Here is a 9,278-nt window from a genome sequence, read left to right on the forward strand (position 1 = left end):
ATTGTTACACTGAATGACAATGTAACATTATTTCAACCAAATTTTGACATTTTATTCTCCAAAAACTTATTTAAAACCTTAAAAGTAGACACTTTACTTTTGTAAATGTATTTTGATGCGGACATCGTAAAGGAACACTCCACTATTTTTGAAAATAGGCTCATTTTCCGACTCCCCTAGAGTTAAACAGTTGAGTTTTACCGTTTTCGAATCCATTCAGCCGCCTTTAATGTCTTTGACCCACATCAGTATCTACAAGGTACCGCTCCAGTGACCGATTTTGTACCTTTTTTTCTGAGAGTGAATTGTCACTTGAGAAAGAAACGTTAGTTCCATATCAAAGTCCTATATATAGCAAACTTAAATAAGACGTCTGAGCTTCCTTTGACAATAGCGGACTAGCATACCAACATGCATGGGATAGTCAGTAAACCTCCAGGCTGATAACCGGAAAGTTGCTGGTTTAAGGCCTTTAAAGCAGCAGTATGTAACTTTTGGCGCTCTAGCGGTTAATAAACAGAACTGCACACATCCCGCGGAAGAACATTCCAACCGGAGCTACTTCTCTAAGTTTGTGTCTATGGCGATTCACGCAGGTATGTGTTCCTCCGCAGCGGTGACGACCCAACCAGGCTACAATAGTCCAAATATAAGTACTTATTATAAGTGTACCGTAGTGATTCGGAATAAGACAAAGACGCGGTTTGGAAGATGAATTCATGATGTACTCGCTCATATACACATTTGGCAAATTTTGAACACAGAAAAAGTTGCATAGTGCTGCTTTAAGCACTGGTCAATTTTGAGATTTTGGGCTATTTTACTTCCATAACATGTCTTCTTTTAGACTAGTGGGAAAAACATCCAAAATACACATTTAAGTGTTTGTTTTATCAATTTATTTATTTTAATTACAATAAATATGTTTACAATTTTCTCATGATGAGTTTTGTCTCCTCCACTAGTTCAGCAGCACTTACACACCCCAAACCCATCTAAATTCACAGAGGGGTTTGTTCATAAATCATTTGCACTGGTTTATATGCTTAATAAAAACATGGTGTTTTTTTCTGTCTGTTGACAGTATTTTCTGATTTATAGAAAATCCAAAACCACCTCTGTAAAAACCTTTAGTTCGAATGCGTCAACAAAATCAGACAAGAACTTTGAACCTGGCTTTATCTGACGTTCAGATTTCTGCTCTGGAAATGATGCAAATTAGTGTGTATTTCATTAGATAATGCATCATTTGCATATTTAAACATCACATGTCAGAAAACAGGTTGAACGACTTCTGATTTTTTTGAAGTCGACTTTTATGTGATGAAAGTCGAGTCGAAGTCGACTAGTCGCTGATGTCGTCATTAATGAACAAATGCATTTATTTGTCATTTTAACTGTTTGGAAACAGAGCGTAAATGAGGAAGTCCTTCAAAGATTTCTAATCCTGTTGCGCCCTCTATAGCAGTGAATCTCAACCTTTTGGCGTACCGGACCCCAGTCCAATTCAGAACCATCCTCAAGGACCCCCAGAACAAAATTGACTCGTATCATTTGTGTCTTTGTGAGGACCAAATGCAGTCAAGTATAATTTTATAAAAAAAGCTAGCTGACTTGTCCAGTATTTGGCCATATCATCAGCTATATTGGATTTTTCTTTCATGGGAACATGTCATGTCAAAATATACAAAATTTATACAAAAATGTATACTTTATACGGACCCCCTGGCCTTATGTCAAGGACCACTAGGGGTCCACGGACCCCTGGTTGAGAAACACTGCTCTATAGGACCAGCGACTAGTCGACGTTAAGCTTAAAGAGTCATGGCAGAGCATTGAAGTCGACTAGTCGGTGCAACCCCTAGTGTAGACATCTACTAGTTAACATTTTTACCCAATTCACCTGTGGTTTCTTGCTTTACTAGTGGGTTCTCCATGTAAATCTCTACTGCAAGTCATTTTTAGATAAGAGCATTAAATTATAAATTATTTTACTATAATTAAAAATCTTATGAACTTATGTGATTTCTTTTGATCAAATACTTCATGAAATATAATCATATATGGGTAACAGAGAAATTATAGCTACAATCAGCTTTGTAATTAACTTCTGACTGCGATCCAATGTAGATTATTACGGAGCCCGGGAAGTCACCTGTAGGAGAAAAAAAAAAACAATCCGTGGCGACGGTTTTGCAATCCGTCCCCTCAGTTTATAAACCGTACTCACGAATTCTTAAACTGTTCCCTCGGTTTAACAAATCGTGCCCACGGATTAATAAACCGTACCCATGGATTTCCAATCCGTGTGCTCAGATTTTGTAAACCGTACCTTCGGTTTTTGAATCCGTACCCACAAATTCATAAACCGTGCGTACGCTTTCGCAATCCGTTCCCTCGCGTTTGTAAACTGTACTCACGGATTCATGCAGCAAGCTCCTAGGTAGCCTACGTGTTAACAAATCATATTGTATATTGTTTTATTGCATATTATTATATGGAATAGGCCTACAGCAAATTGTCTTAAAGGGGTCATATGATGCGGATGAGGCAGAAATATATTGTTAGTAACATTTTATAAGACTTTTATGGTGAAGAAGATACACAATTACATCCCACAGTGCCATATTCACATGCACAACACCTTTAAAGTAGTGGGTTCACTCCGGTTTAAAAAGTGTAAACATATCCAGCAGCCAAACCATCTCAACTTCAGCACGTACTCAATCAGCACGTGACAGCAATGCTGCAGCTGGAGAGAGTCTTTAACAACAAACCCAGTTATCTGATCACAGCAACATTACAAGCCTCTGCCCTGACCTCACCCTAAACAACTGCTGCTGTTCGTCCAGGACAGTCCAAGCAAGCGGAGATTAAATATATAAACATATAAATATGACATCAGTTTCTGCTGCAGTTGATTCGGCTCTCCGAGCATCAGCTAACGGCTAACCTGCACAAACGCTGACCTTGATGTCAATCTGAACAACACAGCCACAATGCAAGTCAGACCTAACCTGCTGTTATATGTGACTCTCCGTCTGAATGTGTCAGAATGAGCGAGACTGTCTGTTATTGATCAGATAACCGAGCTCTGGCTAGGACTAGCATCTGTCACGCATGCTAAGCCGAGTATTTGGGAACTAACGTACTGTAAATGCTTGTTCGGCTTCTTCGTCGTGTTGTAAAGAGACTCAGCACTCACCAGCGTTAAAGCGGCTCTCGTTGGCAGTATTTTCCGTCTGCTGACCGCCCTCACCGTCGCCCGTGCTATAGAGGCTGACATGTTGGAGTTATTTAAGTACTTTGGGTTTGGATGTAAACACCAGCGGTAATGCGCGGAACGCCCGCCTCTTCGGACGCACAGGATTGGCTGGTTATTTGAGTGACAGCTCGTAAAGCCAATGAGTGATCGCTACTGTAGGCTTCAACACCATGTGATAATCTGAGCGTATTACGCAACTGATCATAAAGTAAGGACGTCTAGTTTACTGAACGATTATAAAGATAACTATAGAAATGAGCGTAAACTAATTCATTGAAATTGTAGCATGTCCACTAATCGTTTAAATCGATAAATTCTTGTCGAGGTCCTTGGTTTTAGGCCTAGAAAACTGTTACCATGTTTTTGAAACAATAATTTGCAGCTGAAAATGTAATTATTATTGTATTTTCATAGTACAAAATCACCAGGTATTTATCTCTCATCCTACTTACAAACACGTGCTTGTAGACTTTCAGTGTTATGAAATATTATTCACAAGAATTACGTGTACTAAGAGTAGAATTATTGAGAAGTTTTGAGTTTTTGCAATAAATGGGCATGTTGACACTGCATGGGCCTTTATTTAGACAGTATCAATTGGTGATATAATTTAACTTGAGCATTTAAAGTGAACAACAAAAATGTTTACAGAAATGCAGTTGTTTTCTGTGGGAAGAGACCATCTTTAAATTTGTTGGCACTGATCACTTTGGCAGAAATAACTTTATAGCTTTATGACATTGATATAAGTTTCTTCTCCTACGTGATATCAGAAGGGTTTCTTGCGTTACGTACAGCTTGCTTCAAGTCCTTTACAATATTTGAACTGGATTGAGATTTTAAGTTTTTGGTTTGAGCCAATCTTTAGTGGATTTGCACATTTTGGTGCATTATATCATTCTGAAAGCTCCCATTTAGAGCAGATTGACATTGACTTCAGCTGTTGCCTGTAGATCCCATGCAATCTGCTTTTGAGGGTGAATTTGGTGGGACGTCCCATACTGAAGAGATTGCAGTGGGACAGACTAACGCTTCAATACAAGAACTGGGCATTTAGGTTTATTTAAGCTGTCCAAAACATATGATACATTCAAAGTGTCATATCCTGAAGTATAATACTATTATCTGATAACACTGCTCAAATGCCAATCTAATATCTGTGTGTATGGGATGCACTAACTTTTCTCATAAATGCAAAAAAAAAAAAACTTTGTTGTGATATCAAATGTCTTCTCTCACCATTAAAACGAACTGCAGAAATTGACACACAGGGATGTAAGAAAATGTCGATTCATTGCACGAACACAAAACGCAGAGACCTCACTATGACAAAAAACATTTATTGTCAAAAAAAAAAAAAAAAGAGAGAGGACCAGAGTTAAATTACTAACATGGAGGGAATTCTTTTTGTTTATTGGCACTGAAGCAAATGCAATGTAGGCGATGGAGCCTTTTTCCCAAACATACACAATTCATTCAGCAAAAATGAAGTACTAATATAAACTATAAAATAAAGCATAACAACTAAACCCAAGCCCAGACAAACTGAAAAAGCACAATGAACAGCTCAACAACGAACGCGCAATAATATCAGCATAATTGTAAATACACAGACCGCAACTAGCATTTCTTTATGTACAATTTATACAAAATAAAATGCTTCTTGGTACACGCACGATTGTGCAAATTTCTCACTAAAACTATTCAAGCAAATTTAAAGCACAAATTGAGGCTACAATCTAAATTACAAAAGGTACTCAAACTGGACTTTTGATTAAAAAATAAAAACAGATCAAATGACATCACGTTCATTCCACAATTAAAAAAAAACTAAACTAAAAATTAGACACCGATACAAGGCACATTAATCAAGGTGTTCTAATGGGTTTATGATAATACTGAGCTCGGGCTGCTGTAGATCCAGAAACGCCTCTCTTTAGATGATTTACTTGAAAGGGCTCCACTTCTCCATAGACGCATTTAATGACGCATGTCTGCTGGCAAGACTACCTACAATATGATAGAGAAACATGACAACAGGACATTATCAGTTATATACTGAGCAAAGACAGCAGCTGCTCCATGACCACAGATGGGGCTTTGAACAAATAAACAGCTCTCGATCCACCAGTGCGTTGGATTGAATATCAGGAGTGGCTGAGCAAAAGCCTGTACAGTTTTGTTTGGTTTCTTTATCAACTGAAGGAGGAAAACAAACAAACAAATAAATAAATAATAAAAAAGACCAGTCTTTAGTGTTATTTCAGAAGACTAGTGGTGTTAAAAGTACCTGGACTTCGGTACGAAGTCGATCCTTACATTTTAAAAATATAATATATATAAATATATATTTTTAATGTTCAAGTTTTAGTGTTTTTTTGTTTTTGTCATTTTTTAAAAAAGAATTTTAATGTCTTTATAAAGTTATATATTTTTTTAAACTTCAGTTTTAGTTATTTTAGTACTTCAAGTTAAATTAAACGAAAATTAGAAATAAATAAGCTTATGTTTTTTTGTACTTTATTTCAGTTAACATTTATTTATTTCAAGGGAAATGTTTGTTTTTTTTATGGTTTTTGTTTTAGTTAATAACCCTGGTGTGAATAGGAATCAATTGTTTATATTTAAAATATTGTACACAATGAACATCTTGGTATGAATAAACCTAACAGTCTCACATACACTGTAAAAAATGACCGTGAATTTAACGGTAAAAGACTGTAAAAATGCTACAGTAAAAACCTGTTAAATGGTTAACGGTAAATTCCCCTACTATATACGGTGAAAAACTGTATTGGATATTACATGTAATTTTACGGTAGTATACCGTTTATGGAAGTGAAAAAGACCGTATAATTTACAGTGAATAACCGTAAATTGACATTCCCAGAATTCCCTGCGTTACATTTCTAATTTGATGTTTTTTTGTTGAAATAACTGTTTCTTCTTAGTTTTTTCTTATCAGGTTTGTATATTAGGGTTGTGTGTTACACCTAATGTTGTTAAATGAATGTTTATTGCATTATTTCAGTTTCATGTGTGTTACCATGATGGTGTTTGGTGTTTGTGTGAACGACACTGTGCACCTTCTATATATGTTATTATTTAAAAGCTGCTTGTGATGGGCTTTGGTTCATCATGTGACTTTCTCATCAGCACCTGCTTTTGGTGGTTATCAGTGTATTACAAAGGTACAAAACAGATTTCAGTACTTCAGTAGGTTGGTATATTAACATTATATCAGTTAAAGAAATTACGGTATTTAACTGTAAATTTAAGTTAAAACCGTGAAACCTAAAACGTTGCTACTGTATTTTTTACAGTAAAATTCCGTCAACCACAGCTGCTGTTTTTTTTACGTAAATTGTATGGAATTTTGTTTACAGTGTAGGCCAGTACACACTGTAATGTTTCAGGATTCAAAACTGCTTTTAAATACGGGAGCAAATCCCCTAAATTATTGTTTTGTGTGTCAACGGAACAGAACTCACTTTCGAAACTGCATTGATTGACACCATGGTAACCATAGCAACATTCTCGTGCGTTTGTTATCTGCTGTTTTTGATGTTTGGAAGGTTGCTTTGCAGAGTGTGTTCTTGAAGGGTTGCCATGTCCACTTATTATAAGCAATGCTACCAGTTAAACTCTGCGGACCCGGATACGGGTCCAAAATGACGTAAAAAATGTTTATGCTTCATTTACATAGCCTTCCTTATATGGTATCAGCCCATATATGGGTTCATTTGAAAGCTTGGAGTGTCTTCTTTACAAAGAATACCATTCCTTTTGGTTTTTATATTCATAAAGCAGTAAAATTAAGCTTAGAAATGTATTCGTCCCACACACGAATTTCCGCCTAACCATTGCGAATAATTTTTACGAAGAATGTGTATTTTATATATTTTTCACAAAAAAGTCAAGTCATATATCACAAGAAAGCTCTCATTCTCAGGAATTTGACGATGTAGATTATTTCATTGTGTGACAATCACAGATCGAATTATCTTCGATAGAACCGCGATGTAAAATTTGGTCACCTCTGAGCGAATTTACATTTATACTCGTAGCACTGCTTCAGTCAGCCGCAAACAGCCACAAATATCTATATACTCTATATTATCTTTTAGATTAGGATCTCTTCTTTCAAACAAGACCATTTCCACGTTTCTGCGTGCTTCCATCGGTGAGATATATAGCGTTTTGTCCAGGTACAGAAAAAGACGCTCGTCTGAGTAGGGTAAACATTTGAATTTGAGTATGTTAAATTTAGGCGAAAATACCAAAAAACGCCCTGAGCTTAAGTGGTTTTAAAGGGGACATCGGATGTTGGTATGATTCTTTAAGGGTGTTCATGAAATGTCTGTAACGCACTTTGGTTAAAATTCTTCAATGGTCATGTAAAACAACACTCTTTTTACCTTGTCAAGAACAGCTCTGTTCACACCGTTTCAGTGCATGTTCCTAAATGATAAGGAGCTACTGCTCACCCCGCCCCTCTCCTCTGTTTTTTGTGTATTCAGTGGCGCGTTACCATCAAAAACAAAACTAATCCACTGCGTCCTCAGTGGCTCTGATGGGTCTGTTTCACACCGCAAGCTTGAGCTTCGCGTCAGCGTAACTTCATCGTCACTGCAGCTGCAGACTCGCGAGAGTATTCACACTAGAAGCGGCTCCAACGCAACATATCTCTTTACAAAAACTACTATACATTTGTTTTTAGAAGTAGGTCGGTTATAAACTTGAAAGTTTTAGTCTTGAAAGTTTAACACGGGGATTCGCATGCTAATGGTAAGCAACAAAAACAGCTCCGATCGTGTCGTTTCAGTCATACTTCGATATAGAACGTGCTGTTTATGTTTTTTTTTTAAATAATACACCATTCTTTAACCCAAACTGAATAAATAAAAACAAGTTTAAACGGGTAAATCTTCTATACATATTTTTGATTCTTCATTTTCTTTTCTGACATACTCCAATTCTTGTTAAAACACTAGACATGCTTATTCAGTGCATTTTTAGCACTTTTTGTGTGAAATCATATTTATTTTTTCCATCAAAAGTGTGCTGTCACTTTAATTGAGTGTGAGCAGCGCAGCAAAAATAAACTTAGCAGGGAAACCATCGCTTTAGCGCTGCTCCCGGTGTCAATGCACTCATTTGTTAACATGCCAAAAAAAAAAATATATACACCAATCACGCTTGTGGTGTGAAACCGGCCTTACATTCAACTACAAAACACCTGCATTGCTTTCGAGACGTTGTTATCGCTACAGAAAATCGCGGGCAGCGTACAACTGGCTGAGGGCGGAGATATGCTAATACGGGACAGTCATCAGCGGTTGTGGGCGGGGCCTGAGCAGTATGACATCATACTGTTCAGAAAATCAAAACGGCTTGATGATCGAGACTGTTTAGGTTTTTGGGGGATTAAAAACAAAAGGAGTAAATGGATTTTTATCATTGTAGGGTGGTTGTTTCCACACACTGCTAAGACACATTTATATGCAAACACCATGTAAAAGTGAATTTTGCATCTGATGTCCCCTTTAAGCATCTTTGTGTTCGGCTCATAAAGCGATCTAGTTTATGGGGTCAATAAAGTAGGCAGGTCACAATATTTTGGCACGTGGCTTATTTCCAAGATAACGCGTTTGGATTTGAGTTTATTATGGGCTCGTTCTTATTTGCTGTTTTTTCTAGTAAGATCTGGCAACACAAATGAGTCAATATGTGCCATCGAGAATACAAGAAACTGATACGTGTTAAAATACGTCATTAACAGCTAGTTGTTCAGTTTGATTCTGCGTGTAATTTCTGTAAATGTGGTTACCACTACCTGCATTTTTCGGCAGTTGATTTGGTTGTAGTAGAATGTGGTTGTCAATCCTGTAAATGACTGAACTGGATTAAGCACTAAAAAGTGAACTGACAACTGAATTTAGCTGCAGTGTGTACGTGGCCATATATGTGACCCTGGAGCACAAAAGCAGTCTTAAGTCGCTGGGGTATATTT

At 37.0% G+C, this 9,278-nt stretch overlaps 2 protein-coding genes across 2 annotated transcripts in view; both read right to left on the reverse strand.

Moving 5' to 3' along the window:
* Nucleotides 1–3,363, reverse strand: part of LOC107702919 (iron-sulfur cluster assembly 1 homolog, mitochondrial) — a 6,529-nt gene extending 3,166 nt beyond the window's left edge. Inside the window, exon 1 of the mRNA XM_016505365.1 lies at nt 3,206–3,363. Coding sequence (XP_016360851.1) covers nt 3,206–3,286 — 81 coding nt within the window. The 5' untranslated portion in view covers nt 3,287–3,363. The remainder of the gene's footprint in view (nt 1–3,205) is intronic.
* Nucleotides 3,364–5,088: 1,725 nt separating this feature from the next.
* LOC107702897 (terminal uridylyltransferase 7-like) overlaps nt 5,089–9,278 on the reverse strand; it is a 32,738-nt gene continuing 28,548 nt past the window's right edge. Inside the window, exon 33 of the mRNA XM_016505336.1 lies at nt 5,089–5,275. Within this exon, the coding sequence (XP_016360822.1) occupies nt 5,211–5,275 (65 nt within the window). The 3' untranslated portion in view covers nt 5,089–5,210. The remainder of the gene's footprint in view (nt 5,276–9,278) is intronic.

The sequence above is a fragment of the Sinocyclocheilus anshuiensis genome, unplaced genomic scaffold, assembly GCF_001515605.1.
Source record: "Sinocyclocheilus anshuiensis isolate Anshui unplaced genomic scaffold, SAMN03320099.WGS_v1.1 scaffold238, whole genome shotgun sequence".
Lineage (NCBI taxonomy): Eukaryota > Metazoa > Chordata > Actinopteri > Cypriniformes > Cyprinidae > Sinocyclocheilus > Sinocyclocheilus anshuiensis.